The 20,634-nt window shown below is 63.1% G+C and overlaps 1 protein-coding gene across 1 annotated transcript; it reads left to right on the top strand.

Annotated features, from left to right (window-relative positions):
* PRSS56 (serine protease 56) lies at positions 1-15,401 on the top strand. The gene is made up of 17 exons (XM_048865336.2): positions 1-176; positions 3,864-4,025; positions 5,067-5,267; positions 6,268-6,321; positions 7,068-7,254; positions 7,639-7,747; positions 7,930-8,089; positions 8,400-8,542; positions 9,016-9,175; positions 9,573-9,761; positions 10,232-10,393; positions 11,430-11,484; positions 12,015-12,174; positions 12,656-12,776; positions 13,123-13,212; positions 13,872-13,978; positions 14,562-15,401. The coding sequence occupies exons 1-17, from the start codon at positions 86-88 to the stop codon at positions 14,733-14,735; spliced, it is 2,325 nt and encodes a 774-aa protein (XP_048721293.2). The 5' UTR covers positions 1-85; the 3' UTR covers positions 14,736-15,401.
* Positions 15,402-20,634: the final 5,233 nt, after the last annotated feature.

A 20,634-nucleotide genomic window follows, 5' to 3' on the forward strand; every position in this document is an offset into this window, starting at 1 on the left:
CCGGCCCAGCTCCCAGCACAGCAGCCAGGCAGGCAGAGGGAAAGAGCCGGCCCAAAACCAGCCTAGTGTTCCCACCTGCCACACCATGCTGCTGCTGCTGGTCTGCCTCCTGCAGCTGACGGCTGGCGCCCCCGTGGGCAAGGAGCTTCACCAGATGCCAGCCAGCATCCTGCAAGGTCAGTGCGGGCACCGGTGGGTCGCCAGTCCCTGCTCAGCCCAGGCAGAGCCCCGCCGGGCAACCAGGCTCCAGGCAAGGGGCTCATTTCCTGCCAGGGGGCTTTGCTTACGGGATTGGTGCAGCTGACAAGTGGTGTGGGGGGAGAAGGGGTTCTGGGAACCAGGATTCCTGGGTCCCGTTCCTAGCTCTGGGATGGGAGTGGGGTCTAGTGGTTGGAGCAGGGCAGCTGGGAGCCAGGACTTCTGGGTCCTATATTCCCAGCTTTGCCTCCTGCTCATTTGGAACAGTGGGCAAACCCCTTCGCAGTCCCCCCCTGGGGATCCCCAGGGCCGTGTGGTTCATTGTAATGGCTCGGGGCTCCCATCCTGGTGGGTTTCACCGTGGCCGCCCTGGGCTTTTTGCAGGGGCTGGTCAGGCCCATGGGGGGCACTGCTGGGAACAGGAAAGGCCGACGGGGAGATGTGTCGGGGAGGGAGCTGTCCCACCCTGCATGCACCTGCTGGCTTTTGCATAGTAAACTGAAGAAAATACCTGGTCTGGGGTGGGCTCATCCCTAAACCCCAGCCACTGCAACCAAACCCTGCCTTGCTGCTTGGGTGGGAATTCCCAGGCGAAGGGAAGGGCTGAGCCCTCACGGGGAGCCTTGGAGAGGACCTTGGGATCCTGGCCCGGGGCCGCTCTGAGGTAACTCCTGGGAACCTGAGCACCACTGTAAGAGGCCATGGAATCTCACAGCCGTGCATGCCCAGACACAAACACACGCATGCCACCCCCCCAGAGCAAGCCCGCAATGTAAACACCACCCACGCAACCCCCTAATGCAACCACACACAGACAATTCAAACACAACCTCTCTCCCCATGCAAATACCCCCCCATGCAAACACACACATGCACCCCTCAGTGCAATCCCCAAGGCACCCCCATGCAAACAACCCCTCCAATACAATCCCTCATTAAAACACCCCCGCAATGCAACCCCCCCCCCACAGTGCAAACACATCTCCAACCCCAGCTGGAGGGGCAGGGCGCCTTCCCTGCAGTGAGTCTGGTTGCTAAGCGCCATGCCTGGTGCCCAGCACACGCCCGTGTTGTGGCACGAAGCCCTGACAAGCCCATTGCCGTTTGGAGGGGTGGGGTGCCCAGACAGGCTGAACCGGGTCCCAAGCTCAGCTCTCCCCAGCTCCCAGAGCCTGGCACTCGGCACCCAGACTCTACAGGCCTGGAAGTGGCTGGCCTGAAACCCAGGCGCCGTGCCCTGCTGCAGGGGAGGACTCTGTTTGTCCGACCAGCAACGCACACAATGCACACGGGGAAGCCAGGTCTCCGGGGTCCTATTCTCCACTTTGCCACGTACTCACCTGGGACAGCGGGCAAGGCCCTTTGCCCTCTGTGTGCCAGCTTGCCCCGGTGTGAGAGGGTGGACCCCACCTCAGGACGCCCCGGGGCAGCCACGTGCTCTGTGCGAGGGTCAAGCACAACAGGGGAAAGACCCTCCTTACCGGCACCTGGCCGCCTGGGAGGCACATGGCTTCACGACTCCTGCTTGGCTCACCAGCTGTGATGCCATGGCGCCGGAGGGGGGGCTCCCGTCGCCCGCTGACTCTCACCGCCAGGCATGGGATGGGATCCCACCCAGCGGGGACAGCAGCCACAACCTTCTGAGCCCCAAGAGGGGGAGACAGGCCCCACGCCAGGGGCGAGCCAATCCCAGGCAGCGGGATCCCCATGCGCAGGGTTGGACTGGACCCAGCTACTGCAGGGGAGACCATCTGCCCAGGAGAGGCCGAGGTGGGCAGGAGGACCCAGCTCAGCCCCTGATCTCCCTGGCTGCTAAGGCCTGACATTGTCCCCTGTGATGGTGCTGCCCGTGGAAGCCTGCTGAGGTCATTCAATTAGGGTGAACTGCAAACAGAATGGGGCAGACAAACCCCAGAAGCTGGTGGATATTCCAATACTTCGATTTCCCAAGCCAGCCCAAAACAGCTTCTGCAGCACCTCCCGGGTTACTCAGACGTCCAAACAACGCAGTTCCCTTCCAGTGCCCAGCCTCCGGCCTCCAGCCAGACCCACGTCAGATACGATGACGATTACTGAAAATCTTGTCTCATCATATAAAAGAAAAGGTTCTTGCAATCCCAAAGGATCAGCCACACACCCAGCTCCAATTCTAACTTAGACCTTACCCCAAATCCACGCTCAGAGCCAATTCTTATTAACTAAGCTAAAATGTATTAAAAAAGAAAAGAGAGAGAGTTGGTTGAAAGATCAATAGGTGGAATCTCCTTCCTTAGAGGTTTTTAAGGTCAGGCTTGACAAAGCCCTGGCTGGGATGATTTAGCTGGGGATTGGTCCTGCTTTGAGCAGGGGGTTGGACTAGATGATCTCCTGAGGTCCCTTCCAGCCCTGATATTCTATGATTCTATGATCAATACACAGACAGACTTGAATTCAATTCTTGAGGTCCAGATACAGAGCAGAGATGAGTTTGTACTTGCCCAAAGTCCTTTTAGAAATAGTCCAGAGGTTATAGTCCAATGTCTACATTCAGGGTGACTCCAGTCAGTGACTGGGGATCTCAATCCTTATGGCTCAGGGTTTCCCCCTCTTGAAACCCAAAGCAGATCGGAGATGAAGAAGGATCATGTCCCAGGGTCTTTATACATTTCCAGCAGCCTTTTGGCCTGAGAAAACAACAGGCTTAACTTTCCTTCTCCTAAACATCATGGCAATTAGCACAGTGTAATTTATCCATTAAATACTGTAGTTCACGTGCAGGTTACCCCAACCTTCAAAGAGTCATATTGACAATAACACTATTTCACTCAAGAGTTTTCCTAAATGTTAATATTCCTTTTTTGATCTTTGAATCAAAGCCATAGCAATAGACAAGATTTGTTTGCTTACCTCACAAGCCCTGAGCAAACACCTACCCTTCTATCTCTAACAATGCAGGCTTGCATTTCAAAGCTCTGTTCATTTCCATCTCTTCCTAACCGTCTTTAAAGTCCGGCAATGCGTCAGGTCAGTCTGTGAGTTAATTAACTCTTTCTGGCCCTGTCACCGTTCAATGAGATATATTAATTTCATTAAGATGATGTTGAAGTAAAAAGAAAACGGTACAGAGTTTAAGCATAGAAGTTTCTGGTTATAAGGGAATAAGGTACAGATGATCAAGGGGGGCGAAATTTGGTTTAGGAACGGGTGGTGTAAGGAATACATAATCTGCAATCTCCCCAATTGGGGGTAAAAGTTTAATGGGTCAAAGTACAGACATTGAGATACGGGAGTATGTTGTTCATATAATGCCTATGTTCAGGTGTGGAGTATAATGAGTGGATACGATGATGAGGATGGATTTACCCTCATTTGGTGGGATTTAATGTTCAGTGAGTTTAATGTTTTATTACACTCATAACCTCACACCTGCTTTGGTCTGTTCTCTGCACTCCAGGGCCTCAGTCGCAGCCACATAGAGGCCCAATGGGGAGAAGAGGGGTGGAACTGTGCTCTGGGATGGGGGGCACGGCCAGGGGTAGGGAGGGGGCACGGCCAAGGCGTGGCGTTAAGTGAGAGCAGCCCCAAGGGGAGGCAAGGGGGCTTGGAGCCGCCCTCCAGGCCGAAGCGGCTGGCAGTCAGGGCCGCGGGCTAGGGCTAACCAGGCTCCTCTCTCTCTCTCTCTGCAGCACTCTCCAGCCGGGGGACGCTAGTCCTGGAGGCCGCCCTGAAGAGCGCTCTGGTGGCCTTGGAGGGGGCGCTGGCCGAGCACGAGCGGCAGCTGCGGGAGTGTGGGGAGTGCGCGCCCTGCCTCTTTGGGGACTGCGGCAACCGGAGCGGGGAGTGTGCCCGTGAGTGCCCGCCCCCCGCCCCGCCGGCCCAGCCACACACAGCAGCAGCGCAGGCTGGCTGGGGGCTCCTGCACGAGGCCCCATGGCCTGTCCCCTGGTCAGTGGCAGTCCCACGGCGGGGAGGTCATCGGTGGGGCAGGCTGGGGTGACCTGCTGGAGCAGCAGGAGCCCTGCTGTTGCCTACAGGCTGTTCGCTCCAGCAAGCGACCCTACAATAACAAACCCGCACAGCCGGCCTCACAGCTGTCTTGGTAACACCATGCGCGGGGGCTAGAATGGCTAACCTCTGTGGGCAGCACCAGCCCCCACAGACCACCCTACAACCCTGCGCTCCTGAGAGACCCTACAATAACAAACCCCGCATGTGCACAGGCCAGCTCTCCTGGAGACCCTACAATAACAAACCTGCATACCAAAATACCAGGTCCGGGGTGGGCTCATCCCTAAACCCCAGCCACTGCAGCCAAACCCCGCCTTGCTGCTTGGGTGGGAATTCCCAGGCGAAGGGAAGGGCTGAGCCCCCACGGGGAGCCTTGGAGAGGCACTTGGGATCCCGGTCCGGGGCCGCTCTGAGGTAACTCCTGGGAACCTGAGCACCACTGTAAGAGACAGTGGAATCTCACAGCCGTGCATGCCCAGACACAAACACACGCATGCCACCCCCCCAGAGCAAGCCCATGTGTGCAGGCCAGCTCTCTGGAGAGACCCTACAATAACAAACCCCACATGTGCACAGCCCAGTTCTCCTGAGAGACCCTACAACAACAAACCTTGCATGCGTGCAGCCCAGCTCTCCCGAGAGACCCTACAATAACAAACCCTGCATGTGCACAGTCCAGCTCTCTGGAGAGACCCTACAATAACAAACAAGGGCCCATCCAATAGGTATTCAGACTGCACTATGGGGGAAGAACCGGAGGGAGGGCATGAGGGTAAGGAAGGAAATTCGGCAGCATGGTGCCCTCAGCTGATAGCCCGGCCCCGTGCATAGCCTGTGGGCAGGGAGTGGGCTCCACTCTGACCTGTCTCCTCTCTCCCTAGCCCCGGAGGCCCCTCTGGCTCCCCTGCCCAGCTGCCAGGCTGTCCTGGAAGCCCAGGCCACCCCGGAGCAGACCGACAGGAACTGGGCGCTGAGCAAGGCGTGTGCCCCCTACCAGCGCCTGTGTCCCGCTGACGACCTGAGCCCTGACGCCTGCGTTCGGCTGATGGCCAGGCACTGCCAGCTGCGCCTGCAGGAGTGCAGTAGGTACCAGCCCCGAATGGCGGCACGGGGTGGGTGGGGGAATCCTAACCTCATGCAGCAGCTCAGTGGAGTTCACCGAGCAGGGGGATGGCCCACCTGGTCTCTGGCCAAGTGACTCCAGACCCAGCGCCCCCCCCATCCCGGGACCCCTCACAGCAGGGTCTGGAGGGGGGTCACCCACTGGGCCTGAGCCCTCCCCCCCACAGCAGCCCTAGCCCAGGAGCGGGTGCCGAACGTGGCTCGGCTCCCAACCCTCCCCTGGCCTGCTGTGCCAGCCGCCACCCTCAGCTGCATCCACAGGGGGCGCCGCTGGGCAGCACAGGGCTCTCTGCTGCCCCCTTGGGCTGAGCCTAAGCGTTGGTCTGATGGAGGGATCACACAGGAGACCCTACAATAACAAACAGGGAGCCCAGACAACAGAGAAGTCGTGCTGTGGGAGTGACCCGCAGTGCACAGTGCAGGGAAAACAGGCCCAGATCAGGCCCCAGCACTGGGCTCTGGTGCCCGCTGCTCTGCCCTGCAGCCCCATCCCCTCCTAGAGGGCTGGCGCCAGGGCCAACACCTCCCTGCCCCCGCCCACAGGTGGGACAGAGCGAGGGAAGCTCTAGGTCCCAGGCTGGCATAGCTCCTCCCCAGCTGGATGATCCCAGCCCACTGCGTAGCTGGGTTTCGCTCCCAGGAGACCCTACAATACACAAACCACTGTGAGCAGCCCCCACAGTCATAGGAGACCCTTCGATAACACACCAGTGTGTGCAACCCCAGCATTTCCGGGAGACCCCTTAATAAACCAGCATGCGCTGCCCCACGCTCTCAGGAGCTCCTACAATAACAAACACCAAATGGCAGGGAAACCCCAGCCTGGGCAGGAGGCTGATTTCCAGGAGTTGTGAGGGGGCCCAGCCGAGGGGGTGGGTGGGGAGTCCAGGAGGCCCCGGCATGCGGGTGGCATGTGTGCCCGGCAGCGCGGCCCATCCCTCAGGTCTCGTCCCCCTGCAGGGCTGGAGAGCAACATGGACGATATGAACAACCTCTCGGACCAGCCAGTGCCAGGTGAGTCTGCAGCTGCTCAAGGCATTTGGGGCCACACCCCATGGGTGAGTGGTGGGCGTGGGAGCGAGGGCTGAGCATCACCCTGCTGCCAGGCAGGGACATGCCTTCCCATGTGCCCCAGCTTCAGTAACAGGTGGCGATGGGGGCAGGGGCAGCTGCCCCGTAGGGTTCACCATGGATGGGCACAGCTTGCTGAGCTCTTCATACCCTCTGCCCACCCTGCCTAGCTTGCACGGGGCCACAGCACCACCCCTCAGTGCTCGCTGCCTCGGTGGGCACCGAGGTTGGCGTCGGCAGGGCTGTGGGTGCGCCCGCGGCTGCCCCAGGACACAACTGCATGCGTCCCTGGCCCACACACGCATGCACCATGCAGTGCATCCCTGATGTCAAGCACACACACACACACACACACACACACACACATACACACCCCTTGTTATTAAGCACTCCTGGAATTAAGCATGACAGCTCCATGAAGACAGGCCGTTCCACACCAGCTCCCAGTCGCAGCTGGACCCGCCCCTGCAGAGCCCTGTTAAAGGAACAGACGCTCTAACCGGCCTGGTTTGGGCCCTCGGTGGCACCCAAGAATATTGGGGCCCAGTTGAGCCTCTTGTCTCATGAAACATGTAGGACAAGGATAGCAGGGGGCTGCGAGTCGGGAGTGAGGGACATTGGCAAAGCTGTAGGGGAGCATCTTCTCTCCCCCCCCATCTGATCTCTTCTCTCTCTCTCTTCCTCCCCAGGGACGTGTGGCCGGGGGGTGGTGGCACCCAATGCCACAGCAACCAAGGGCAAGATCGTGGGGGGCAGTGTGGCGCCGCGGGGCGCCTGGCCCTGGCTGGTCTCGGTGCGGCTGGGCGGGGAGCTGATGTGTGGCGGGGTGCTGGTGGGGGACACCTGGGTCCTCACGGCTGCACACTGCTTCGCCGGGTATGGCTGGGGATAGCCCCAGGGGGCACAGGCAGCTACAGGCGCCCGACAGCCTTGCAGCCGAGTGGGGGCGTCTCCCATGGGAGCACTGAGTGCAGCTGGCCGGTGCCAGGGCAGAGACAGGGCATGGCCCCTGTGCAGCTCGGCTTCAGGGGCAATGGGGCAGCCTCCCTCTCACCATGCCACCCTGCCCAGCCACTGCTCGGGCCAGGCCCCTGATGGGGGGGGGGAGGTGCCTGGCGCAGGGCAGCTGAGCCCCAGGGCGGGAAGCCCCAAGGGGCCCAGCTGGCAGAGCTGCCTGGGGCCAGATCCCCTGTGTGGGGAGCGGAAGGGGGGGCCTGGCTCTGCCTGCCCCCCTTCATTCCCTGCTCCACCCTCCCGCAGGAACGGCAATGAGCTGGCCTGGACGGTGGTGGTGGGGGACTACGATCTCGCCAAGTGGGACGAGGGCGAGCAGGTGCTGCCCGTCAACCGCATCATCACCCACCCCAAGGTAAGAGGGGGGGCCCCCAGCATGTCCCCCACCTGCCTGCCCCAGGTGCCTGTGCCCAGAGGCCCCCGGCCCCTCCCCCGACCACCCTAGGACCCCGACTGCCCCCAGCATCCCAATCCCCCAGCACCCTGACCATCCCCCGCACCCCCACTCCCTCACCCCCTGCTCCTCTCCCCACACAGTTCAACCCCAAGACCTTCCACAGCGATGTGGCGCTGCTGGAGCTGGGGCGCCCGGTGGCCCCCTCGGCCTGGCTGAGCCCGGTGTGCCTGCCCGACGGTCCCGAGGAGCCCGGCCCAGGGACACCCTGCTACATCGCCGGCTGGGGGTCCCTCTACCAAGGTAGGTCGGGTGCAGGGCCGGGGCAGTTCCACCCAGCGCTCTCCTGCGCCCCCTGCTGGCAGGCCCTCTGCCAGGGGAGCGGGGGTTGGTCCAGGTGCTTTCCCTGCCGGAGTAGCGTCCTCTGGAAGCCAGTGGGCCCCAGCGACCCGGGCATCTCCCCGAAGCTGGGACGGGGCATCCGGCATCTCAGCCAACCCAGCGGGCCGGGGATGGCTCCCTGCTGCCCGGGCACTAGGCCCAGGTACCGCAGGGCTGGGGGGCGCAGTGGGGACAGCAGCCCCTTCCCGTGACTTGCTTTTTGCCCTGGCAGAGGGGCCGTCGGCCAAGGTGGTGATGGAGGCTCGGGTGCCCGTGCTGAGCCAGGACGCCTGCCGCAGTGCGCTGGGCAAGGAGCTGCTCACCAATGCCATGTTTTGCGCCGGCTACTTGGCTGGCGGCATCGACTCCTGCCAGGTAACGGCTGGGGGGGTCCCAGGGTGAGGAGAGGGTGCCCCCACGATGGGCCACGATGGAGCAACCAGTGCCAAGGCCAGCAGTGCCACTGTGATCCACCAGAGGGCAGAGCTGGGAGCTGCTGGCTGCTGAGGCTGGTACACACTGGCTGGAATCCCTCCACCGGGCGTGACCTGGGGGCAGACCCAGGCATGGGTTGCCTGGCTGGGGCAGGGCAGAGCAGGGGGGCTCCCTTAATCTTGACCATTGAGGAGCCTAGGACTCCTGGGTCCTATTGCCGGCTCAGCTGCTGGCCAGGGCCTGCCCGGCTCTGTGACTCAGTTTACCCTCTACCCAAAGGGGCCAATGGCAGGATGGGGCCAGACGGAGGGAGGCTTCCTGGGTCACGTGCTCCTGGGGGACCTTAGAGCTGGTCCCTGCTTTGCCCACCCCTGCCCAAGCTTCATGCCAGCCTATGGCTGCTTCTCCCCCAGGGAGATTCTGGTGGGCCCCTGACGTGCCGGGAGTCCGGGTCGCAGCAGTCCGTGCTGTATGGCATCACGTCCTGGGGGGATGGCTGCGGGGAGCAGGGCAAGCCGGGCGTGTACACCCGCGTGACAGCCTTCGCCGACTGGATCCGCCGCCAGATGGACAGTGAGTACCACAGCCGGCTCGGCAGCAGGGGCTGCGGGGGGCACAGGCCAGGGCAGAGCACCCTGAACCTCAGGGCCATGAGCTGGATAACAGCGGGGGTCGGGCGAGGAATGGGCATTGCCTGGCTGGGACCAGGTACTGTCAGCCATGGGGGAAGAGGGGCCCAGATGGCAGCGCCAGGGCGGGGAACTGAGCCACTAGGACACCGGAGTCTCTGTAGGCAGGATAGGAGGGTGTGATGGGGCGGCGCCCGGGGGTCCCCCCAGGGGAGGGGGTGGTGCCCAGGGGTCCCCCCAGGGGAGGGGCGGTGCCCGGGGTCCCCCCAGGGGAGGGGGTGGTGCCCAGGGGTGTGGCCCTTTCTCTCCGTCCCTAGCCCCTAGCCCCTTGCCCTCCCCAGAATCACCCGAGAGCAGAGAGCCCTCCTGCTTCGAGCTGCTGGCCGCATCCCAGCTGCCCGGCGAGCGCCAGCACGCAGAGCTCGCCCACCTGTGCTCCTTCTATGCCCAGTCGTGCGCCCCGCCCCAAGGCCGGGCCGCCTGCGCCCGGGTCGCCGAGGAGACCTGCAGGATGAAGAGGAAGAGATGCGGTGAGTGGCGCTGGCCGGGAGGGGCTGGGCGCTGCCAGGGTGCAAAGCCTGCGGGGGCACTGGGTTGGGAGGCCTGGGGAACACACCCAGAGCCGTGGCCCAGGGGCTCTGACCCTCAGCGCTCTTCGGGCCTCAGGCTTATGCCCACAACCTGGCACCAACCCCTTGCCCCCCAGGGCAGAGCTACCCTCTGCTGCCCCCACTCTGCAGATGGGGCCACCCGAGGGGAAGGGCAGGGGGGAGCAGAGCAGGGCCGGGGGGGGGGGGGAGGCTGAGGTCCTATAGCTAACGGGGTGGCTGATAACGTGCTGTAGGGGAGAGCGGGACAGGGAGGGCACACGGTGCCCCAGGCCCAGGCTGAGGAGCTAAGGGGACAAAGGCCTCGCTGAGTCAGGGTTGTGCCAGCTGCTCTGTGGGCCCTGGCGCCGGGGGCACTGGGGGACGTCCCGCTAACGCCCAGTTCCCCACAGAGCTGCGCGCCTATGCCCAGACGCTGCTGGATTTCCTGCGCCGGGCCGAGGAGTTCTTCCGAAACCAGGTGGACTTTGCCTTCTTCACCCACACCCTGCCCCGCTTCATGGAGCAGCTGTACGGGCACCTCTTCCCCACCCGGGTTCGCCGGGCCACGGCAGGTACCTGCTCCCTGGATCTGCCACTTCTCCTGCCCAGGCCACGCCAGGGACTCCCATCCCCCCAGATCTCCCATATCCCCCGGCCAGACATGCCGGGCCACGGCAAGTACCTGCTCCCCAGATCTGCCACTTCTCCTGCCCAGGCCCCACCAGGGACCCCCGCCTTCCCCCCACAATCTTCCACCCGGGCTATGCCAGGGACCCCCATCCCCCCAGATCTCCCACATCCCCGGGCCAGACATGCCGGGCCACGGCAGATACATGCCCCCCCAGATCTGCCACCCCCCACTTCCTCCACCCAGGCCACGCCAGGGACCCCCCACCTCCCCCCCACAATCTCCCTCCTGGGTCATGCTAAGGACCCACATCCCCCCGGATCTCCCACATGCCCCGGCCAGGCCATGCTAGGGACCTCCTTGCCCTGATCTCCTTTCTCCCCTGCCCAGGCCACACCAGGGACCCCTGCCCCCTGGATCTCCAACCTCCCCAGGCCATGGCAGGTATCTGCCCTCCAGATCTCCCCCACCTGGGACACGGCAGGGACCCCTGCCCCCTGGATTTCCCACCTCCCCCGCCCTTGCCGGGACTCCCGACCTGGACCCCCCCATACCCTGCCTCTGGATCCCCACATCCCAGCTCTGGGCCCGCATGAGGACATAGGGGGACCCACTCGCATTGCTTCGGGAACCTTGATTCCACCCCCAACCTCCACTGGGGACTTTGAAGGCACCCCCAGTATGGGCTCCCCAGTTGTGTCAGCTACAGCCCGGCACCTCCTGTCCCTCCTCAGCATTGCGAGGGGTACGGGGTCTTTCCGGGAGCTGGCTGCCTCCCCCACGCCGGCAGCGTCCAGCTGCCTGCTGAGGGGCTGTCTCAGCCCATGGCTGGGGCTGGGCTGGGGCACTGGGCCAGCTCCCTGGCACCTGCCCACAGCAGCATGGCCACTGCTTGCCCCACCCGCTGCCAGCCCCCCATCCTGCCCCACACGCCCCCCAGCGCCCTGCTGCCGAGACTGAGTCCTGTATCATCTCCCCAGGGCTGGGGGCCGAGGGGCAGGCAAGCCCTGAAGAGGTCCCGAGCGCCCCCAGCAGGTAAAGCCAGTCCCAGGGCTGGGTGGGGCCCCGTGTGAGATCAGGGAGAGGGGGGAAGAGGTGCTGGCCAGGGATTGGAGGGAGGTGTGGGGCTCGGGATCAGGGGCTGGGGTGGGAGGGAAGAGGCCTGTTGTGGTTTGGGGGGGAGGGAGGGGAAGAGACAGGCCTTGGGACTTAGGCCGGTGCCAGGGGATACACAGGTGGCCCCTGTCAAGGTCCAGGGGGCATGTGCCACCCCTCCCTCACCCCACACATCCCCCACCTCTTGGACAGACCCTTTGCCAGGGGCTGCACAGCCAGCCGGCCACGGGAGCCAGGCTCTGCGGAGGGCACGGTCCCACCAGGCTGGGCACGTGGGGGTGGCATTGACTCGAAGGTGGGCAATAGAGGGTCCGGCTGCAGGGTTAGTCTCATGGGCTGGTGCTGTCTGGCGTACCCCGGGGCTGCTGGGACCCCCACCTCCCAAAATGCTCTGCTGCTGGCTGGGGGGGGGGGGGGAGACACGCTGCTCACCCTGCCCCTCATCGCAGGATCCAGCCCCCACCCTTCTTGGCGCTGTTCCAGGCCGTGGGCCCCGCCCTGGAGGACTGGGTTGGGGAGCTGAGCGCCATGGCTGGGGGCGACACGGCCCCCCCAGCTCCTGCACTGGCCGCTGGGCAGCTCCGAGGGGAGGAGCAGCTCTTCCTGCAGGTAAGGGGGGGGGCTCTGATTGGGGAGGGGGGACCCCCAGTCTCTCCAAAGAGGGCAGCACTGCAGCCTGAAGCTGCCCGGGGGCACCTGGCCCCTCCGGTTCACAGTCTCCACTCAGCTGGACCCCAAATCCAGCCCCCGCAGGCCACCATGGCCCTAGCCCAGGGGCAGGAACAGCTGGAAATCCCATCTGACCCCAGCACCCCCAAACTGACCTTGGCACCCCATCAACCCACCCCCTCCCTCCCTGACCTCAGCACAGATCCCCCCACTCTCCCCCTCCCCCGCCCAGCTCCTTCTCCATCATCCCCCGCACCTTATCGATCCCCACCCCCTCCTGAACCCCCAGCCTCAGGGAGCCCCCTCCTCCCACAGCGCCCAGCACTGCCTGGGGCCGGCGTCACTGGCATTGCCGGCGGGTGCCACCCGTACGGGCCCAGTTCATGCAGCCCCGCTCACTCCCTCCGTCTCTCCGCTTCAGCAGGCCGAGGGGGCAGTGGAGGCGCTGAAGGGGCACGGCTTGGCCTTTCTCCAGCAGCTGCGGGCTCAGCTGGGGGCCCAAGGAGCGGGGCCACCCCCAGGAGCTGCCTCCCCGCTGAACCGTAAGTGCTTGCGGATGGGTGAGGTGGGGGCCGTGTCTCGGGGTGCCTCACCCCAGCTAGTTACTCGCAGCGGGGGGGCGGTTCAAGGCACAGCCGTGCCCTGTTAGACCTCAGCCTGGATGGCACTGCAGGGCCCATCATGGCATTGCCCTGTCTCATGCCAGGGGGCTTGGCCATGGACTGGGCAGCCTGGCGTCAGACGCTCTAGGGCACTCCAGTGCCAGCCGTGCCACCTGGCTCATGGTGCCATCGCATTGTGTTGCCGGGGGTGCACTGGCAGCGTACGGGGCCTGGGGGGAGCCTTTCCCCAGGGGGCAGTTGGGGCATCTCTCTCTCTCTGTGGCAGGATCTGCAGCTGCGGGGGACCCATCCCTGCGGGCGAGGCGAGAGCTGGGGGGAGCCCTCCCCAGCAATGAGGGACCAGATGATCACAGAGGTATGCCCACCCCACAGCGGTTGCATGGTACAGGGCCTCGGTTCCCACCTCCCACACCCAAGGCGTGGGGGGGAGGGTTGCACTGGGACCCCCTGCTGCAGCCAAGAGGTGCCTAGCTTCCACCATGCCCTGTTGGGGCAGAGCCATATTGAGCCCACCACTACACCCAGCCTGGCAGCTGGGATCAGCACAGAGGGCCCCGTGCAGCTTGGCTGAGCCAGGTGCCCCCTCCAGGCCTTTTCCTCTCCACCCCATGGGTGCGGGGCTAGGCTTACCTGTTCCCCCTCAGGGGTCAGGGCCCCAGGGGTAGGGCTGTGCCAGGCTAGGGGGTTGTTGGGTCCAGGGCACTGGACTCTTGTGCCATACAACCCCCCTGCCCTCTCAGCTGGAAACATTCCTCCCCCCACCCCAATGGCTCCATGGCATTGCTGGGCCCCATTACACACCAGCTACCCACCATCCCAGAGGTGGCTGCAGTGATCCTTGCCCAGCCAGTATAGCACATCAAGTCCTGTTGGCCCCTTTGAGACAAAAGGTGCCAGGGAAACGCCAACGGTTGGGTGGCAGGGGACAGGCCCGGACCAGCTCCTGGCAGCCTGGCTCTCCACCAGCTGGGGGATTTCGGTGAGTGCCCTGACCGCCTCCCCCTCTTGGCGCAGGCTGCCCAGGGCTGCAGGAGGCAGCGTTGCAGGTACGCGCCGTGCAGGAGCTCTACCGCTGGGTCCTGCGGGTGCCGGAGGGGGACCTGGTCATGACCTTCCAGGAGGTGAGTGAGCCATGCCCCGCGGGGACACAGGGGCTGGGGGTATTGAGCCAGCCCCCAGCACCACACCCTGCCTCCCACTGGGCCCCCCTGGGCTGCAAGGGCTACTGCCACGGAGAGGCCCACCCCACCATTCCCCCGCTCCCCACATTGCCCCCGCTGGCCTCCACTCCCAGTACCCCCAACATGCTGCCTCTCCCTCCTGGTCTCCATCCCCACCCCCCCTTGCCCCATCCCCTGGCTGGGGGGGGCGGGTGGGGAGGGTCTGTCCCCCTCTGGTGGCAGCTCCAGGTGCCAGCTGGGGGCTGAGCCCTTTAACCTTTACCTCCATGCAGCCTGGGTTCAAATCCTGCTGCCAGGGTGGGGAGGGTGCCACCCCTCAGAGCCCAGCTTCCCTCAGGGGCTGCCAGCCAGCTGCACCCCACAGCAGAGGCAGGCAGGCCCCCAGCCCACGCTCAGGGCAGTTCTGCCAGCCCAGGCGTTGTGCAGCCTGGAGCACCTGCTGCCCCGGGTCACCAGGCTGCCAGGGGCTCCCCTGTGGCTCTGTGCCCCCTCTCCCCCTCATGCTGCTCCCCTCTCCCCACAGATCCTGGTGGACCTGGGCTCCAAGAACACCAAGGGGCTGTACAGGGCACGGGTTCGGGCCACGGTTGGCGGGAAAGCCACTGCCTTCCCCGCCCTGGTGGGGCTGGAGAGCGACTCGCTGTACCGCAGCATGCCCGGCCTCATCGCCCTGGCACTGGCAGCTTTGCAGACCTAACGGGGCCCCTGCTGCCCCCTCGTAGAGAGGGGAGAACCGGCCGGGGGTCCCTATTCAGGGCCAGCCTGGAGACAGGGCAGCACCAGAGCCAGGTGCCGGCCGGGTCCCTTGGCACAGCAAGCAGGATCCAGCCTGGCACAGCCTGTTGCCATGGAGAATGCCGGGACCCCAAAGCCAGCTCCTCACAGCAAGGCCTTCACTGGGCAGGGGGGCAGCCAGGACTGGAGGGGTCCCTTCCACCTCCCATGCACCCTGGAGTCTGGGCCAGCCCCCCCAGCTGTTGCAGGGGCTACATGGGGCTGAAATGCAGCCCCCCCACCTCAGAGGGCTAAGCCGAACTGCAGCTGAGTGCCCCTTGGCAGGGCATGGCCTGGACATGGGCAACCAGAAGGAACAGCCTCCCCCTGGGCTTTCCTTTCTCGGTCAAGCTGGGTCCTAAAGGGCTCTAATCCTGGGCCCCCCAGGCCCGTTTCCAGACCCCCATGCCAGCCCCAGCAGCTTCGGCTCCCTGTCAAACAGCCACCAGAGGGAGCTGATTCCTTTGGGGGCGTCCGCAGGCTCCCCCTTGAGGGCACGCCTCTCAGAAGCTATTTATTTGTACAAAGAAAGGGTTATTTTTGAAATTAAAGCTATGTTTTATGGTAACCAAAGTGTCCGTAATAAACAAACCCCACAAGGCACCAAAGAGGAGTAAAGGGGATTTCACCCCCAGGCATTGCCACCAGGGACACCCCCCCCCCCCCGGGTTACCCCCCTGGGCATATCAGCTGGGTAGAAGTTCCCCACCTGGGGTTCTACCCCTACCCCACATCTCAGCCAGGCGGGGGCCCCTCTTGGGGTTCTACCTCCCCCCAAGCATTGCTGCTGGGCAGGCCCCCCCCAGGCATCTCAGCCATGGGCTCCAGGGTGTGGCAGGGGGCAGCTGGTGGACTATAGCACCTCCAGCAGGTGGTGAGCATCCACCAATCTCTTCACAGGCAAACTCCCCCCAAGGGGCCGTCACAGGCTGTCTGCCCTCCCTTCACACTCCCCCTGCTCTCACACCCCTCTCCCCCGCCTGGCCCTCCCAGCTGCCCTGGCAGCCCCAGGAGATGGCCCCCCGCCTCCCATGCCCTGGTACTGCCTTTCAGGCTCGGCTGCTAGCACCGGAGAGGTCATTTCCTCCAGGCCAAGGCCCAGCTGTCGGGTGAGTGACGGAGCGGGCTGGGCCCAGCACCCCGCTCAGCCCAGGGGCACAGCTGCTCACCCTGCTGGGAATGACACTGTTTGCCCACAGCATCAGAGACAGCATCCCCCCCTTCCCCACCCCCAACAGCTACGGGCCCCCCCTCCCATCAGTCAGCTCCCCAGGCACCTACTGGGGTTGCCTCTCACTGAGGGAGCGTTGGCTACAGGTTAGAGCCAGGGTTGTGGGGGACCAGACTCCTGGGTTCTCTGGGCAGGGGTAAGCGCTAGTCAGAGTTGGGGCATGGGAGCCAGCACTCCTGGGTTCTCCTCCCAGCTACAGGAGGGAATGTGGCCTAGTGGTTAGAGCAGGGACTGGGCTCCAGGACTCCTGGGTTCTCTGCAGCTCTCCCAGTGACTCACTGGTCTCCCCACATGTAGAGCAAGGAGGAGAATGCAGACCTGCACCACGGGTGTGGGGCTCAGGACGTGAATGGCTAATGCACTGAGCACGGCTGGCCGCACAGAGCTCTGGGATTCCAGGGAAACCAGCTGGACACCTGGGCCCGATTCCCCGAGGCTCCCCGCATCCTGCCTGGCCAGCCAGGACCCAGTGCTGTCCATGCCTGCTAGGCCAGGTGCCAGGCAGCCCCACCTGCAGGGTGCAACTCAGCACCCCAGGGCCATCCATCTCCCCAAATCGCCAATTCCTCAGCACAGCAAAACCAGAGAGAAAGGCATGCACCCTGTCCACACCCTGCACGGGCCTGATGGAGGAAGGGCCCATGGGCAGCTCCCAGGGAGAGCAGGCAGGGCTCCAACCAGCCCTGCCATGCTGGCTGCCCCATCCAGCCAACCCTAGCACCATGTTGCCTCCCACCGCCTCCTGGCGGCCAGAGCAATTTGTGATCCCAGCCTGGCACCCAGAACAGGCACCGTGCATGGGAGGAAGGGAGCAGGGCTCCAGGACTCCCTGGCTGGGCATGGGCAGGGAGGCGCAGCTGGCAAGGGCCAGAGGCCAGGGGAGCCCCATAGGCTAGCAGGTGGATGCCTCCCCCAGATTTAAAGGGACAGGCAGCGGCAGGCAGGGAAATGCTCCTCCAGAGCAGGCAGCACAGGCTAGCTGGACCACTGGAAAGCCAGGAGCTCTGGGGGCTCACAGCTCCGTGGGCAAAGGCCAAGGACTGGGAGCCTGCTGGGCCATGGATTCCCACTGGGCCTGTCTCCTGCGGGTGACAGCCTGGCCTCTGACACCTGTGGGCATTGCCCACAAAGGAGTGGACATGCCAAGCACTGGGGGGGGCTGGGCTATCGTGGGGCAGGGCCTGCTAGGTGTTCCTCTCACCTCCTGCCAGGGCATCACACAAGGCCCTGGGCTACTTGCACAGGGAGAAATCCCACACGGTTCAAAGGAGTGGGCAAGATGCCCCATGGTCCAAGGTGGGGCAGGGCACTCTGCTCAGCACGGGCAGCCCCCCCGCCTGGCCGTCCTGGGGCTTAGCACTGTACGGCCAGCACCCCTTCCTGCGGTTACACTCACCATGCTCTATTTGCAGCTCCTCTTCGTGTCTCAGCCCTCTGGCCTTAGCCCGGTTCCCCCTGCCGGGTCCCAAAGCCCTGCCCCACAACAGTCCTCAGGCAGTCTTCTCCGCCACAGCCCTAAGAGGGTCACTTCCCCAGGGGCTGCTAGGGGAACCTGGGTCTGCCCACAACACCGGGCTCCAGTCCAGGGACCCTGTACAGGGCTACCTTCCGCTCAGACCCTGTTTGCGCTTTCCCTGGGCTCCTTCCTACAGCTTCCAGACCCCCCTCTCCGGGCATGCCAGCTCCAACACCCTCCTTGTTGGGGGCTGCAGGTTATTGAACCCCCTGTGACGAAGCGGGACTGTTCTTAATGGTTCCTCTGAATATTGTGGGGGTGCCTCAGTTTCCCCTATGAAGTTTTTAAGTATCTAGGTGGTGGGGTAAGGGTGTATGGTCATTGCAGAGCCCTAGAGGGCAGGTGTGTGCAGGAGTCTGGACACAGAGAATGGCCGACACCCTGTTTCCTGGCAACTGATGGCCTGGGCCCTTCCCCCCTGCGAGGTGAGAGCTAAAGGGTTGGAGAACAAAAGAATCAGGTGACCTCCTGGCCCTGGAATGGGACAAAGCCCAGGGGAGGAGGGGCTGGAGGGGGTTTTCAGTTTGGGGCTGGCTGGAGACATGGAGTGAAGTACAGACGTGGTTGTCTGGCTCACTGCCCCCCAGAATGGACCCAGCTGAGGGGTCCCGTTCTCTGCACCTACAAGCTCTGTTTCAGACCATGTTCCTGTCATCTAATAAACCTCTGTTTTACTGGCTGGCTGAGAGTCACATCTGACTGCAAAGTTGGGGTGCCGGACCCTCTGGCTTCCCCAGGAGCCCCGCCTGAGCGGACTGGCTGGGGGAAGCGCACGGAGAGGCAGAGGATGCTGAATGCTCTGAGGTCAGACCCAGGAAGGTGGAAGCTGTGTGTGCTGAAGACAGGCTGCTCACAGAAAGGAGACTGCCCCAGAGTCCTGACTGGCTTCATGGGGAGCAGTTCCAGAGCATCGCCCAGGGACTCCGTGACACCCCCTACCTCCAATGCAGCTCTCTTCTCCCAGGGAGGGGCTGTAGTTTACTTCTCCACAGCCCCTTTCTGCTGCCAGCTTCCTGGCTTTATAAGCCCAGCCCAGCTCCTCCTGCAGATGGAGTTCATCAGCCACTTAGGCCTTAGTACGCCCTGGCTTTCCTCAGGTGTTGCCTGCAGGTGAATTGGCCTGATTCACCCCTTCAGGCCCTGTGGGGGGGTCGCACTAGGCCTTTCCCCTGTGGCCCTCCAGAAATCCCCCCCCTCCAGGGCCACGTGCTATCCCAGCCCTGCCAATGCTCCCCTCCCCTGCCAGCCCCCCAAAATGCAGCTGCTGCAGAGCCCCCAAATTCACAGCAGGAAATGGAGATGAACCACACAGAAAACTAATGCCAGCCAGTGCCAGGCCTTATTGGGATCCAGGAAGTGGGCGGGCAGGGCAGCCATGGCGTGGCTGGGGTGCCCATCTGGAGCCCCACTGCTCGGCCTCCCAGCCCAGTTGCTGGAGAGGCTGCAGTCAGCCCTGGGCGGGGTCTCTCTGTGGGGCCTGGGCATTGGGGGCCACGGTCACCCCCAGGTGAGCTCTCTGCATTGGGCTCGGAGCTGTTGGCGCTTCTGTGATGAGTAGCGGTTGGAAGAGGCTGGCGCTAAGGGAACAGCCCAAGGAGCCCTGTGTCACGGAGTCCCCGGGCGCTGCTCGGGAACTGCTCCCCATGAAGCCAGGCAGGACTCTGGGGCAGTCGCCTTTCTCTGAGCAGCCTGTCTACAGGACACACAGCTCACCCGGCTTCCACCTTCCTGGGTCTGACCTCGGAGCCTTCAGCATCCTCTGCCCCTCCGTGCGCTTCCCCCAGCGAGTCCGCTCAGGCGGGGCTCCTGGGGAAGCCAGAGGGTCCTGCCCCCCAACTCCGCAGTCAGACGTGACTCTCAGCCAGCCAGTAAAACAGAAGGTTTATTAGACGACAGGAACATGGTCTAAAACAGAGCTTGCAGGTGCAGAGAACGGGACCCCTCAGCTGGGTCCATTTTGGGGGCAGTGAGCCAGACAACCACGTCTGCCCTTCACTCCATGTCCCAGCCAGCCCCAAACTGAAACCCCCTCCAGCCCCTCCTCCTCTGGGCTTTGTTCCTTTCCCGGGCCAGGAGGGCACCTGATTCCTTTGTTCTCCAACCCTTCAGCTTTCACCTTGCAGGGGGGGAAGAGCCCAGGCCATCAGTTGCCAGGAAACAGGGTGTTGGCCATTCTCTGTGTCCAGACCCCTGCACACACCTGCCCTCTAGGGCTCTGCAATGATCATACACCCTTACCCCACCACCTAGATACTTAAGAACTGCATAGGGGGGAACTGAGGCACCCCCACAATATTCGGAGGAAACATTAAGAACAGGCCCACTTCGTCACATCTCTCCCCCCTTCGAGATCGAACTGAGCGGGGTCACTTTACCCGGTGACCTGGGGAAGTTCGAAGCCACCAATGTTCCCATGGATGCCCCAGCATCTCTCCCATTCCTTGGTAGGGGTTACACCAGGCCCTTCCAGTTTCACGCCCTCCCTTAGGTCGGGGGTGGTCGATAGCACTAGCAGGCTGCATGTGGGAAGGTTTCTGCAGCCCATGCCCTTTGGCCACCCCAAAACCCCAGGGGGTCAAACTGGGATTGGGTTTTCTCCCAGAGCTCCAGTCTGGAGGGCTGCAATTCGGGCTCTCTTGGTCAAGGGCCCCCATCTTGACCTGGGGCACATACTGTTCACTTACAGAACTAGCATGGAGACATCCCTTTCTCCACAACCTTGTCTCCTCAACAAGCTGGCCAAACACAGCCACTTGGTTATAGGACGGTATACCTTTCTTAACAGCTTTCACTCCATCTGAGACCTTCTCAAAGCTATCCACACTGGATCTTTCAACAGGAAAGTCAGTGGATCCATTTACAACAGAAAATTTCTGGCTGTTAGGAACTGAAACTTTCTTGATTAAATCATTTTCACACCCTTCAGTTGCAGTAAACTGCTTGCAAAGACTCCATGAGGATTCCTTTCTCGAGGGCTTTTCTATGCAACAATTCACCCCTCCCAGAAATTCTGCTCTTACCCTCTTTACCTAGGGCTTGCTCTAGGGGAACACTTTCCTGAGCAACAACAGACTC

Source organism: Caretta caretta, chromosome 9 (assembly GCF_965140235.1).
Source record: "Caretta caretta isolate rCarCar2 chromosome 9, rCarCar1.hap1, whole genome shotgun sequence".
NCBI lineage: Eukaryota > Metazoa > Chordata > Testudines > Cheloniidae > Caretta > Caretta caretta.

Bases quoted from the DNA above. Each gene is read 5' to 3' on its own strand.
- PRSS56 (XM_048865336.2), top strand. From the start codon at position 86: ATGCTGCTGCTGCTGGTCTGCCTCCTGCAGCTGACGGCTGGCGCCCCC. The intron at 9,762-10,231 runs GTGAGTGGCGCT...AGTTCCCCACAG, and splicing joins GATGAAGAGGAAGAGATGCG to AGCTGCGCGCCTATGCCCAG. The intron at 12,777-13,122 runs GTAAGTGCTTGC...TCTCTGTGGCAG, and splicing joins AGCTGCCTCCCCGCTGAACC to GATCTGCAGCTGCGGGGGAC.